Raw genomic sequence first — 14,599 nt, forward strand, 5'->3', positions numbered from 1 at the left:
GACCAAGAAGGTATTTCCAAATCAGAGGCTTTACTACCTAGCAAAGTCATGACCACAGTAGAACATGGCAAATGCTTTGAGAGCCAGCTATATGTTGCTAGAGTTACAGGCTCACAAAGCAGAAACATCACATTTGACTGCAGGTAGTAGATGGTGAGCATTGGGAAGACCTTCCAATGGGGTTGTTGCTTGGAGTGACTACTTAAGGATCAACAAATGCTAGGTCTAAGGCAGATCTAGGGCATCCTGGAAAGAGAAAATGCCAGAGCCTCTGTGTGCACAGGAGAGAGAGAACAAGAAAGGTCAGGGAGAGAAAGAGAACAACGTTTCACCCTTTCATTGCTGGTGTGGCTATTCTCGGCTTTTTCTCAGGGATTATAAACAAGCACTTGTTACCATAGCAACCAATTTTTAAACTACATTCTCAGAGATTTTGCATATTGGGGAAAAAAGACAAAAATCTGTGCTTCCCCCAAACTGACACAGTGTGTCTGATACACTTTGAGCTTACTTACACCCTGTCCCTCATTTGTGAGAATGGCCAAAAGGTCAAAGACACTAATTGACAGAAGAAGTTATTACTTATTTGCAAGATTTTCATGAACTATACCTACAATGGGAATTTATAGATAGCTATTTTGTTTATATTTTTCTTACATTTTTTTCCCCTGAAGAACTGCACATAAGCAGAAAAACACTGAGTTCTTGTAGCCAAATTTGGTCCATTTGCTGTAAAAAAAAAAAACATTCACAGAGGCTTGGCTACAACGAACGTGTTTCTGAGGTTTGCATTCCACGATGAAATTGTCAGTGATGCAAAAAAGGAAGTACATGGCACAACAAATCCATATGCAACAGACAACACTATATACTTGAAAAGCATTTTGTTATTTATTGCATCCATAGGTTTCTCTTCTATTTATATTGTATGTTCTAGAGAGAAGTCAAAAATAAATAGGAGAATACATTTCTGGTTAAACCCATGGAGTGAACACACACACACACACACACACACACACACACACACACACACAGTCTTTGCACCTGGAAGGACAGTGAATGTGCCCTTTGATACATTAGGGCATTGCTTGCCTCACTCTTAATGGCAGGCAGACAACAAGGGTTTTTTTCTTGCTCAAAACTTAGACCTGCATTTACAGGTTGTCCCACTTAGACCTGCATTTACAGGTTGTCCCTTTCCTTTGCTGACAATGGACTCGCTCTGGCTGCTACCCGCATTTTGGGTTCATTCCAGAGAATCATCTGGCTTCGTTTTCATTCCTATTTGGCCTCCTCTTCCAGGGTTAATTAAAAACTCTTATGAATTGGCCTGGCTACTTCCAATGCTGGATGTTTTGGAACATTTACCCCACCCTGGAATTTGCAGAGAAGAGACTATTTATTGATTTTGAAAACTTTTAATTGCCCTACCTGGACTTTTAGAGGGACTACAAAATAAGACAAATAGTCTGAGGTAGGAAATAATATTGACATCACCCACATTTTATAAACAAGCAAAACTGGCACATTTTGTAAGTAATTAGGGAATAAATTTCCCCTCACTGTTTGGCTGAGAGTATTTTAATGATCTTCCATTCCTTAATCCATTCCTGAATGGGTAGATAGACAACGCCACAAAGTGCTAAATTCATCATGCATCAAAATGGCAAAATTAAATACTTTTTTCAAATAGTGAATGTAATTTAAATGACAAAACATTATTTTCTTTTGAAACAAGTATTTTAAATCACCATTGTACCTTGTTATATCTGAATAGTTCTTTTAATTATATATTTTCCCCAACTGTACTCCCTTAATTCTATCACTCACTACTTTGCTGATATAGATAAGTGACAACACAGGTGACAGGGACCAGGAAATGGGCATCTGAACAAGGATTAGACAATGAGAGGTATCTGAATGTATTCAAAGAGTATCAGTAAAGTATCAGGACACAGAGTTTGCATTGATCAGCTCCAAACTGGAAATGTGAAAACTGATTTGAGGTCATAAGACAAAGTACACTACCCTTGACACCTTTTTTTTTTTTTTGAGAGAGAGAGAGAGAGAAAGAGAGAGAGAGAGAGAATATGCAGGAGGGGCAAGCAGAGGGAGAGAGAGAATCCCAAACAAGCTCCGCACTATCAACACAAGAGTCCAATGTGGGGCTCAAACTCACGACAAACCGTGAGTTCATGACCTGATCTGAAACCAAGAGTGGGATGCTTAACTGACTGAGGCATCCATGTGCCCCTACCCTTGACATTTTGAATCTGGACCAAGGGCTCCTCAAGCAGTAACTCTTCTTCCTTTGCTTAAGAAGCTACAAGATCCCAGGGTGAGGAGTCAGCTGGCAAGGCGGAAAATGGCCACCAGAATTTGGGACAAAGATTATAGGTCTTCAATCGGTGATTCTATCAATTAATTAATGTGTGGCAAGGAGCTACTTCCTCTCCTCTCTCATGAGGATCCTAATGCCCAACATATGAGATCACCTTATGAATTAGCAATTAGGAATACAAAGTGCCTCATACCTATTAGAAGCTCCGAATATATTTATGTTTACCGGCTGTGGTTTGGCTGAATTGTACAGCTGGGGAACAGCCATACTCCCCACTCTGACAGGGTGCTATTGTTTGCGGTTAAATGATGTGAGAGTTCCACAGTGCTAAGAATGTGTAACTACCAACCACAAAGTATACCTGCCCCACTCAACTGCTAGATCTAAGACAGGTGAGTCACTAAATAAACAAAATTTATTTTATTTCTAGAGTTCCCAGAACACATGGGCAACCTGCTTCTTTGGAAGAATGACAAGAAGCTCTCATCACCTCTGGTGCTTCTTAAATATTTTTTTTAATTTAAAAAATAAAGAAAAAAAATATTTATTTTTTAGAGAGACAGAGACCGCATGAACAGGGGAGGGGTAGAGAGAGAGGGAGACAGAGACAATCCCAAGCAGACTCCCAACTGTCAGTGCAGAGTCCGACGCGGGGCTCCAACTGACGAAACTGCAAGATCATGGCTTGAGCCAAAGTGAAGGTCTTGTGCTTAACTGACTGAGCCACCCAGGCGCTGCTGACATTTCTAAGGACACAGTCTGAAGGGTCCAGGAAACTCAAGTTCCCCACAGGTGGAAGCATAGTAGCTAAAAGCTTAGCATTTCTTTGAAGATTCCAGATTTATCTTTGAAGAAGCCATGCAAAATTTGCCTTCTACTCTTAACACATCTTTGGGAGTTTTAATTGTAGAACCAAGGGTTTAAGTCACTGATTTCTAACCCAACCAATTCTGAGAGTCTTACCCCTGCCAACAGATAGGAATCCATGGATATGGCTCAGAGTTTGTATTTTTACAAAGTTGGCCAGGTGATTTTCTCTATCAAAGAGATCCCACCCTAGAGATGAATTCCCAACAGGTCCTCCTGGTGCTGCTATGGTCACTGCACGTGAGGGTGCTTTCTATCGGGAGGAATGCAAGCTGGTCTGATTGAACCTGAGATACCAAAATGATGCTCGGTAATGATTTCTACACAGACAACTACAGTGAATGCGATCTGTGAGGGGCTGAACTGTCAAGGCCCCTCATTTCCCATTCACACAGTAGGTTCAGGAGTGCATCATGACAGAATTTTGAGTCCTAATATAGGCGATCTCAACCAGGTACCCATCTGCCCATTCAGAGTTTGTCTCCTAAGCATGTGCTCCTTGCAACCAAAGGGAAACTAAACATTTTATTCAAACATGGACACACACACATGTTGAAGATCATCTCACTTACGGACCATGGTACAACATGAATCTTTAAAAGCCTAGAAATCAGTGTTGGGGAGAACTGGGTTTCAACTCTGCTTCTGCCAGTTACACACTGTTCCATCTTGGATATCTTATTTAACCTCACTAAGGTTCAATCTCCTTGGCTGTAATACAGAGTATAAAAATAGAACATGACGCACGTAGAAAGCTGTTACGGGTATTGAATGAGAAGATAACAGCTATCAATTGTTCAATAAATATTTACCACTAATAGCAAGAGTTTTATAACCTATGTCATGACATTCTCTTCTTTCTGGGAAGTAAGATCAAAAGAAGTGCTATATTATAATTGATGAAAAAAAAATCACTTGATTACTTTTAGACCCTTTTTCAAAGTGTAGGATTTTCTTTTTTTATATTGAAGACTCACGAATGTTTTTGCTGTTCTGGTGAAAATCACTTTGGTATTAATTTTCATATGGGAATTCAAGTTATTCTGAAATATTTACTCACATTTAATCTTTTAAAATTAGTAACAGATAAAAGGTGGATTTAACTGGTGGTTCGAATGGGCCACATCTTTGAGATGGATATGCACAATTTTAGAAGGAATCGATGGACTCATACAAATATATTGTGTGTCGCTATTTTATGGGCTTGGATGAACCAGAACCCCCGGAACACACCATCTCCGTGGTGGTAGAAAGAAACCAGAGGTCAGGTAGACTTTACTTTTCTCTATGCCATATAAAGAGTGTATCATACAGATGTGCGTCTGCATGTGTCTACAGGTTAACAAATATGGGATCCTAACAAGGTAGAAGTTGCTCAAATGGGAGAACAAGCAGGGGCTTGGAAGCCAGACTTGAGTTCAAATCCTGACGCTCTCACTTACCGGACCAACATATTATTTATGTTGGGACTGTGCCTTCATCTGCAAAATGGGGGAAATAATTCCTTTCAGGTTGTTCTAAAAATTAGTTATAGAAGCAGAATACATGAGGTAGAACAGGTGCTCCATAAATGTGGCTGTTAATTTAGTTAGAAATTTACATGCACCCATCAGAGTATTTTCATTTCTTCTTTAAATATTTTAAAGAAAAATCTCTCCAATATGCATTTATCCAAACTTGTTCTTATATCGCCCACCCAGCAGACGTCTCTGCGTGAGTCCTTCAAGTTAAACTGAACAGTGTGTCTTCATCCTTCAAAAGAAGTTTAAATATAAATCAAGAAGACTTCAAAGACCTTTGCATGAATTTGAGGCATTACGATTTTACATATTCTACAAAATTCCCTCTTGATAAAGTCCATAGAAATTAAAAATTAACATTTTAAGTTCCACCACGTTTCTATCTTTAATTCTTCTGACTTTTCCATTTAAAAAACTCATTATTTTGTGAACAGAATTTATAAGATAATAATTCATTTATTTTCCCAAGTACCCTAAAGGGTAAACTTAAATATTATTTGGGGCCAGTAATAAAAAACCCAAATCCAACTTTACCTTATCTCTAGGCTATGTGTCAGTGATATTTTATAAAATACCACCAAGTCCTACAAGCTACCTTGGGGTGGGGTGGCCATCCTGAGATTTCCCTGAGATGGAAAAGAAAGCTATTAGTAATTACTCTGCCACAGCAAGGATACTCTAGGAATGTCCTGGGCATCTGTGATGTGCGGTTCCCTACCTCTGGGTCTCAAAACTAATGGCTCAGCCATTATAAGTATTTACTTGAATTCCTGGTGGAATCAACTTTTATATACTTAATATTCACATTTGCTTTCTTTAGGGTTTTTCTAATTATCTCACTCTTGGGAAGAAGATTTCATTATTTGATACTCAGCTAGAAATAAATTTCTCTCCTTTCTCAGGAATGGTAATAAGGTGGCAGATAAGTCTTCATCTTTTCTATTTCACCTACCAGCTCATTTTTACGTGATCATCTTGTAGCTTCAGGGAGATTTCTGCCAACACATTTGGCATTTTGTAACACCTGTTTCTGCCACAGGCCATCGCTTTTCTCAAATTTCTGTAGGATATGAACTGCTTTGCTGAGTCAAATCCCATTACCTGTGCCATAACTGCCTTAGGTCGCCCTTCATTATCAGAGGAGAATAAAGCTTTACTAGTAATGCTACTGAGGACAAAGCTAAGATTCCCTTCTCTCTGCTTTAAAAGAAATCAGCTTCACCTAAAAGCAAAACTGGGTGTATTGAGTTGCTTCCTTATTTATCCTGTTTGCCTCACAGGCTACACATAATCAATTCCAGAGGTCAGCCTGGAAACGCAGGATATACAGGTTTCTGAACAGACACAGCTCTGCCTGAAGACTCTCCCATTATTAGGCTGTTGTGCATGCAAAACAATTAAGCAGAAATCGGAAGGATTGTTAAAGGACAATAAATAAGAGAAATGAGGTCATGCCAGTGACTGGCAACACTGATCGCTGGAAATACAACCATCAGGATGTAGCTTAATATCTGACTCAGATGTGTTGATGAGAAATTCCTAGTTCAGAAGAAAAGGAAACAAAAAGGTTGGAATTTTTTTAATTGGGATTTTTTATGTGTTTTATTTTGACTTTGGACAGTTTTTTGAGTCTCTAAAAATAAATTAATGTCTGGCTGGAACTAATGGTAAAATGGCATCAATAATTTTTCTGCTTATGAGTGAAACTAAAACCCAGTTAAAACTGAACTGAAAATTAAAACAAAAAATGGCATAAATGATCGGTCCTTCAAATGAATCATCAAACTTACGAAAGAAAGCTGTTATTGTAGCAATATTACTATCCTGCGGGTAGTTACATATTTTCTTCTCAGAGAGTAAACTGTCACATAAAAGGAAGGCAAGATATATGTGTATGGACATAAAGCTAATGGGCAGATTTTATAAATACTTGGAAGAGAGAAAATGCAGACATTCTTCCATAACTGCTGTGTCTAGAGTAACCAAAAACTCTGCCAAAATGTATGAAATTCTTCATAGGGAATTCCATTTTTAGGATTAAGTAATGAGCTGGAGCTAATATTAAGAATACAAGAGGTCCTTTAATGGCTTTTTTTGTTTGCTGTTTTGTTTTTTGTTTTGTTTTGTTTTGTTTTGTTTCTTTGCCATTCATGTCCTAGTACTGCATATGGTAAGGAGATGGTGAAGAGCACTTTCTGCAGTGATGCAAGGGCCCTGAGGTCAGAGGTGCTCCTATCCCTCTTCACCATTTGTATTGTACTTTATGTGTCAAAATTAGGTTTGCCAGCAGGATGTCTGATCTTCCAAGTAGTTTTACAATTCTAACATGCTTTAGAAGTCTCGCATTCTGACTTGATTTTTAATAAAATGGAAACTTTAAATCAGCTTCCTGTGCTCACTGCTATTAGAACACAGAGGCTTTCTTATCCGGAAGCTTTCTCTGTTCAACTCTATTCTATTGTTTCCCACCCACACAATATCTTTTTCCCACCTCCATATTCATTCATGGAACAATCTAGACATATTTTACAGCCTACATACACTTAAAAAAAACTACTTACAGGTTTTCTTCCACACATTTGTCTCTTCCCTCACCCACACAGACAGCCCCCTTACTCACTTCTTCCTTCAACTTCCTCACCATATTTGTGCTAGTTCACTGCCTGTCTCCACTTTCAACAGTGCTTTTCTACTTTTTAACTATTTCTCCTTTGTCCTATTTAGAAACTTGCTTTTATTCCTCTGTTTTAAATTTCCTCCTCTATATCAACTTGTCACAATGTTATTATTATCTGTGTAAATATAATGTATTGTGCACCATGCCTTCAATAGACAGTTACTAAGTACTTACTCTGCGCTAGACTACTAAGTACCAGACATAAGATGAATGTTCTCCACCCTTCTCCCTTTGTGTCCTCAAGGACTTCACAAGGTAATGAGAAAAATTGGGGGGAAAAATAGCTATGAGTGCCAGAGGGTAGTTCTGGCAAACTGAGCTGTATTAAATTCAACTCTTTCCATTACAAACAAGTAGACCTGTTGGATAAATGGTAACATTTAAAGATGCCTATCTGGGCTTTCAAGAAAGAAAAATACATTCCAAAAGGTCAAAAGGTAAGAGGGAACTAAAAACTAGAGAGAGGGAAATACATGCATTGAAAAATGGTATGAATGGGGCGTTAAGTGTCCAGGAGCCAAGAGCTTGGATTTTAATGCCCACAAGATGCAGATAATAGGGTTCTGAGCTTGTGTAAGGCTGGAAGCTGGAAACAGACCCCATGTATGTAACCATGTTAGAATTTAAACAAATTCTAGAGTGTAATATGGGTGAAGGGGTAGTTAAACAGGGGTAGTCAATCAAGCACAACAGAGTCCATAGGTACAAACCCAGTATAAACAGGGAATTAGTAAATGAGAAAAGACGTTAAATTCAGTGGGTAACAGCACAAAATAAAGAGTGCTGAATCAACTGTCTAACTGTATGAAGAAATTTAGATTTCTGCTTTACACTAAAACATTTCTATACCATTTTAGTAAAATATACCTGACATAGAATAAATTGCACATATTAAAATATACAGACGGGGGGGCTCGGTTGGTTGGGCATCCAATTCTTAATTTCGACTCAGGTCATGATCTCATGGTTGTAAGATCGAGCCCCACATGGGCTCCATGATGGGCACGGAGCCTGCTTAAGATTCTCTCTCTCCCTCTCTCTGCCCTTGCCTCAGTCTTTCTCTCTCTCAATAAATATTTTTAAAACATGTACAGCTTTGATAAATTTTAAGTGCACAGAACCATGATCAAGATAATGAACATGTCAATCAACCTCAAAGGTTTCCTAATGCCCCTTGGTAACCCCTACTTTTATCCCCATCCTTACTCCCAGGCCGTCACCGATTTCCTTTTTGTCATTACAGACAAGCTTGCATTTTTTAGAATTTTGAATTCATGGAATCACAGAATATGTAATTTTTTTCATCTGGCTTCATTCGCTCAGCATAATTATTTTGAGATTCATCCAAGATGTTGTATATATCAATTCCTCATACTTTTTTTTTATTGCTAAATACTATTCATCATATGGATATAACCAAAATTTGTTTATTCATCAACCTGTTGGTATAAATTTGGGTTCTTAGAAGTTTGGGCTATTATAAATACAGTCACTAGGTAGAAGTCTTTTTTTTTTTTAATTTTTTTTTCAACGTTTATTTATTTTTGGGACAGAGAGAGACAGAGCATGAACGGGGGAGGGGCAGAGAGAGAGGGAGACACAGAATCAGAATCAGGCTCCAGGCTCCGAGCCATCAGCCCAGAGCCTGGCGCGGGGCTCGAACTCACTGACCGCGAGAGCGTGACCTGGCTGAAGTCGGACGCTTAACCGACTGCGCCACCCAGGCGCCCCGGTAGAAGTCTTTTTTTATGGATATATGTTTTCATTGCCCCTGGTAAGATACCTAGAATGGAATAAATGGAATATATGGTACGTGTCTGTTTAACTTTCTAAGAAACTGCCCAACTGTTTTTCCAAGTAGTTACACCACTTCTCATTTCCATCTTATTTAAATAAGAGATGAAAATACTCAGATGGTATTATGGCAGCACGCTCCTCTTTCTGTCACTCCGAGGAAAACCTCCAAATGCACACTTGGAATCTGCTTAGTCTTCCTGCCCACAGGCTTACATTTTTCAGTCTGGCTTGTCTTGAATACTTATGTTAAAAAATCAGACAAAAAAATTTTGAGGAAGCAGAGAATATAGAACAGAGCCCATAAATACTGTTTTGTTCAGTTTAGACACAGATTTTTCTCATAAGAATTGCAGAAACTTTCTTGTTAATCACCTAGATTAAAATGCAGTTAGTAGATACACTTACCCTGGTTTCGTGTCATTTACTACACAGTGATAGGTAAATGTTCCAAACATCTGAACTCCTAAAATTCCATAAAGAAGTAGAAAGAAAAGTAGGAAAATCGAAACGCTCCATATTTGTTCTCCTGATCGCCTAGGAGGGGGGGGGGAAAGTAGGTAAAACTTACAAAAATGTCATAGACTTTCCTCCTTAACATCTATAAAAACAGTGCTTACTTTAAAATGTTTGTAATTCTGGTCCTTGGTAGTTCGAATCGGAAATAAATCCGGAATGCCCGAATCATAATTAGCGGCCGTGGGATCCGTAACATGCCCCAAGGTGACATCTGGTCAACTATATCAGCAATTTCAAATACCTGTAAATTAAGAGGTCAATAAACAAGCTCAGGGCTTCCCTTAGCATTGTCTGCAGTCACAGCAAACACAGATGGTATCAGGAGGTTCACCCAGCACTCTGGGCTTGGCCCTGCATTTTCTTCCACTGAAATGGATTTTCTTTTGAGTGCACCTGGAAGCTACAGCTACCTCTAGAGCAAATGAATACATAAACTAATGTAAATGCCACTGCTCTTAGTAATTTCCCATGTAATTCATCAAAGCACAGTTTTTATTACAAAAACAAATGCCAACTTAGGATACAGAGCAAGTACGCTAAGTCGTCTTCACTAATAATAATAAACGTTCTTTGGTGGAACTTTTAAAATATCTAGAACATGAAGTAGTGGAGAAAGGGTTAAAATTACTATAAAAAATAAAAAGGAATTGTACCATTTACTAAACAGAGGCAAAATGATAATTAGAGAACGTCTGTCAATCACAGAATAGCTATTACATGGAAAAGAACACATTAATATGCAGGATGAAATCAGACTGTTGGAGAGGTGAGCTTTACAAAAATAAGGAGAGATCTTCAATAAGCGTTATGATGACTTTGCGGGATGGATGTGAATTTGTGTTATTCTAAATTTTTTGATGAAGAATATGGTAACTTGCATTGAATTAAATGCAAAATCAAGCCTGAATGAATGCATGGAAATGAATTCTATTATCTGGCAAAGTCCCACCTTTAGGCCTTTTTAATATATGTTCCCCATTTCTCATAGTAAGGCATTTTCTATTTGGAATACAGTATTTTATGTTCATCCCAATGTATCTACACTTTTCAGCCATTTTTAGTGAGGATTCAGTCACATAAAAGACGGATTTTGAATTTTTAAATTCAATGTCCTTTATTTCAATAAATATATTTTTACACCTTTTTAGTAAGAAGTAATTTGCTGTCATATTGATGTTCATTACTGATTAAAGTCATTCACAGATGTGACAGACAATGATTAAAATGTTATGGTTTTTTTTCTCATAAACATTTAAAATAACATAATGTTGTAGTAAGTTACACTATGACATTTGACATATATTTGTTACTATTTTTGTTGAGAATTTCAATGCAAAACAATGCACATTTTGGAAAATACCCCCTTGTAATTTAAAAGTTTTAATTACCTGCAATACCAATGAAACCCAAAGGCAGAAGACCATAAATCCATCAAAAACACACCAGCGATCTTTCACATAGGAACTATCCCCCTAAAAATAAATTGCATGTGGAGTTATCACACAAAATTAATAACTTCAAAAAAAATCTGTGGAAAGAAGGGCCAAATGTTAATTTGGTATAAGCTATCCATAATTTTTGTTTCATAGCTGAACACACTTTCCAAAGGAATACCTTTAGCATTTTAAATGAAGCATTTTTATATAAAGAAAATAATTTATAAAACACAAGTTACTGCAGCGTGAGACATGGAAAATTTCAAGTTCACACAAATGGAAATCATCATCATTTTTTCTCTTAGCCACACAGATTCTACCATTTGAGAAACCAGAGGCCATCCTACTCAGTAGGCAGCTTAAGCCCCCAACCAGCTCTCTTCCTACAAGAACTAAGAGCCACAGGGATCAGCATGAAGGCCTTTCAGACTGTGGACCAACCACCATCAGTAGGAAATCAACCACGAATTCACCGTGAGCTACATTAAAAGTGAAGAATACACTTGCCTTCAGTAGTAAATATATCAAATACATATTGATTTCAACTGTAATTGGAATCATATGTGATAAAAAAGACACACTACTTTCATCTTTCAATAATCAATCTACTCTGACACTAGAATGCATATTTTTTAAAAAATAGGAATTAAAAAAAAATTTCCCTTTCAAATAACAAACCAGAGAACTCCATTAGTTGAGAATTGGAACCTTAAATAGAAAGGCCTTTTCTTTCTTAGAACTGTCCCATTAAGTCACTAGTTTCATCACAATATATGAGACTCAATTCTGAATTCAGTGACATCTATTATTACCAATTCTGACTGAACCTGCTTAGAAAATAAAAATAGGAACAGAATGCCAAGATTTTTTTTTTAATGATGAAATGTGTTATAGGATATTTGTACATAATTTCCAGAACCATCCACCCTTAGTAATAAATAAGTAATCAAAAAAGATTCCTTGAGAAGTTTCCAGGAATAATTTTTATTATTCACCAAACTAAGCCACTTAGTAAAAGTTATCTGACTCAGAGATGAAGTATAAATTCAGCTTAGTAACACGGAGGAATCATCTACTTTACACAGAGGATGTATAACACTGGGGTGCCTGGGTGGCTCAATTGATTAAGCATCTGACTTTGACTCAGGTCATGATCTTGCAGTTCATGAGTTCGAGCCCTGTGTCAGGTTCTGTGCTGACAGCTCAGAGCCTGGAGCCTGCTTCGGATTCTCTTTGAAATGTCTCCCTCTCTTTCTGCCCCATCCTTGCATGCACTCTGTCTCTGTCTCTGTCTGTCTCTCTCTCTCTCTCTCTCTCTCTCACAAAAATAAATAAACATTAAAAATTTTTTTAAAAAGAGGAGGTATAATGCCAACTAAAACACAAACACACATACACACAAAACAATCTTGCATAGAAAAGTGTATATGTACACACCCAGCTAATGCGTAAGATAGAATAACTTACAATAAACTTATAAACATAGTGGGGAAGACAGGAAAATTAATTCTATGGAGAGTTTAAAGAAAACAATGCTAGTTCCCAAACGCCTAAATAATTTTATCAGTGGTGAGAGAATCCACCAAATTTGGTAACTCATGTACTTGAGAAGATTCACAAAAGAGGTATGAAAGTAAACCCTGAGTCTTGGGGTCTGGGTCATGAGGAGGACAATGACCTGTTAAGTGTTATGATCATTATATGATGATTTAAACCTGAAGAAGAGAAAAATAGCACCTCAGAGAGCCACTGGTTCTGAGTATGTGCGTGCACACACGCTCACACACACACACACACATCACATACAGAAGAAATAATTTAAGAATATGAGGGGGCGCCTGGGTGGCGCAGTCGGTTAAGCGTCCGACTTCAGCCAGGTCACGATCTCGCGGTCCGTGAGTTCGAGCCCCGCGTCAGGCTCTGGGCTGATGGCTCAGAGCCTGGAGCCCGTTTCCGATTCTGTGTCTCCCTCTCTCTCTGCCCCTCCCCCGTTCATGCTCTGTCTCTCTCTGTCCCCAAAATAAATAAACTTTGATAAAATATTTGAAAAAAAAAAAAGAATATGATAGTTGCCCTCAAAACCTTACAAAACATCTTTCATTATAAGAGTCATGTTTGCCTGGTATATTGCATAGTTAGCTGAAAATATGAATTAATTATAATCTAAATGTAGACAATATAGCCAATATAAAATTGAATTTTCTCTGAGCCTAATTTCAGTTGACATCCAAAAGGATGACAAAATACAAATTACTTAAAGTTGCACTTTGAAGATTCCCTTGAGTTTCTTAATATACTAAGCAAATTTATTGTTCATTCATTCACTCAATGTATAGAATATCTTCATGATCTAGACAGTGTTTAAGGCTGTAATGAAAGGAGTGAAAAAAAAAACAAAACTCCTACCCTTATGTGATTTACATTCTCAGTTTTAAAAAATGTTGAATATACAGGGGTCCCTGGGTGGCTCAGTCGGTTAAGTGTCTGACTTCAGCTCAGGTCATGATCTCATAGTTCGTGAGTCCGAGCCCCACGTCAGGCTCTGTGCTGACAGCTCAGTCTGGAGCCTGCTTCAGATTCTGTGTCCCTCTCTCTCTGCCTCTCCCCTGTTCATGCTCTCTCTCAAAAAAAAATATTAAAAAATTTTTAGAAAAAAAGGTTAAATATACAATATATGTTGATATATCCTAAGAAGAAAAATAAAAGTGCACATTTTCAAATTGACTTTTATTAAACAAATGTACTTTTTACTGGAATGTTGGCAGAAAGAGACAAAAATATCACTTGATCTTTATTTTAAGAATGAGGCATAGTTGTGATTGTTTAAAAAAAAACACAAAAAATTCCAAAAATGAAAACTGAAATTTTATGGGATGCAACAGAGAACTATTTTAAGCTAGTTCTTAACTTTTAACTTAGGCTAGTTTTAACTTTATAAGGAACCTCCATACTATTTTCCACAGTGGCTTCACCAGTTTGCATTCCTACTAACAGTGTTAGAGGGCTCCACTTTCTCCACATCCTTCGATCTAGCAATTATACTACTAGGTATTTACCCAAAGAAGACAAAAATATGAATTTGCAGGGATACATGCACCCTGATGTTTATAGCAATATCTACAATAGCCAAATTATGGAAAGAGCCCAAATGTCCACTGACTGATGAATGGATACAGAAGATGTGGTATATTGGTATGGTGGTGAAATAGTCCACTAGGCATAAGTTTTATGTATTATTTTTTGGCTTAGGTTACCAAGAGGCATTTAATATATATAAAAACCTTTAATAGGCAGTACAGTGAGCTGGGATACTCAGACCTCAACACTCAGACCTCAACACTCAGACCTCACCCCCCACCTCATAAGTTTTGCTCTTTTCGTGTTCATTATTCATGCTGTCCTATCTTCCTGAAAAATCCTCCCAAGTCTGTGCCAACTTTTTCCT

The 14,599-nt window shown here is 37.6% G+C and overlaps 1 protein-coding gene across 3 annotated transcripts in view; it reads right to left on the reverse strand.

The window, feature by feature from the left end:
* Positions 1-14,599, reverse strand: part of NALCN (sodium leak channel, non-selective) — a 300,348-nt gene that overhangs the window by 271,406 nt on the left and 14,343 nt on the right. For all 3 annotated transcript variants that reach the window (XM_047871039.1, XM_047871030.1, XM_047871050.1), the window contains exons 3-5: positions 11,107-11,190; positions 9,820-9,959; positions 9,608-9,736 (exon numbers count right to left, since the gene is read on the reverse strand). In XM_047871039.1, coding sequence (XP_047726995.1) covers positions 9,608-9,736; positions 9,820-9,959; positions 11,107-11,190 — 353 coding nt within the window. The remainder of the gene's footprint in view (positions 1-9,607; positions 9,737-9,819; positions 9,960-11,106; positions 11,191-14,599) is intronic.

Source organism: Prionailurus viverrinus, chromosome A1 (genome assembly GCF_022837055.1).
Source record: "Prionailurus viverrinus isolate Anna chromosome A1, UM_Priviv_1.0, whole genome shotgun sequence".
NCBI lineage: Eukaryota > Metazoa > Chordata > Mammalia > Carnivora > Felidae > Prionailurus > Prionailurus viverrinus.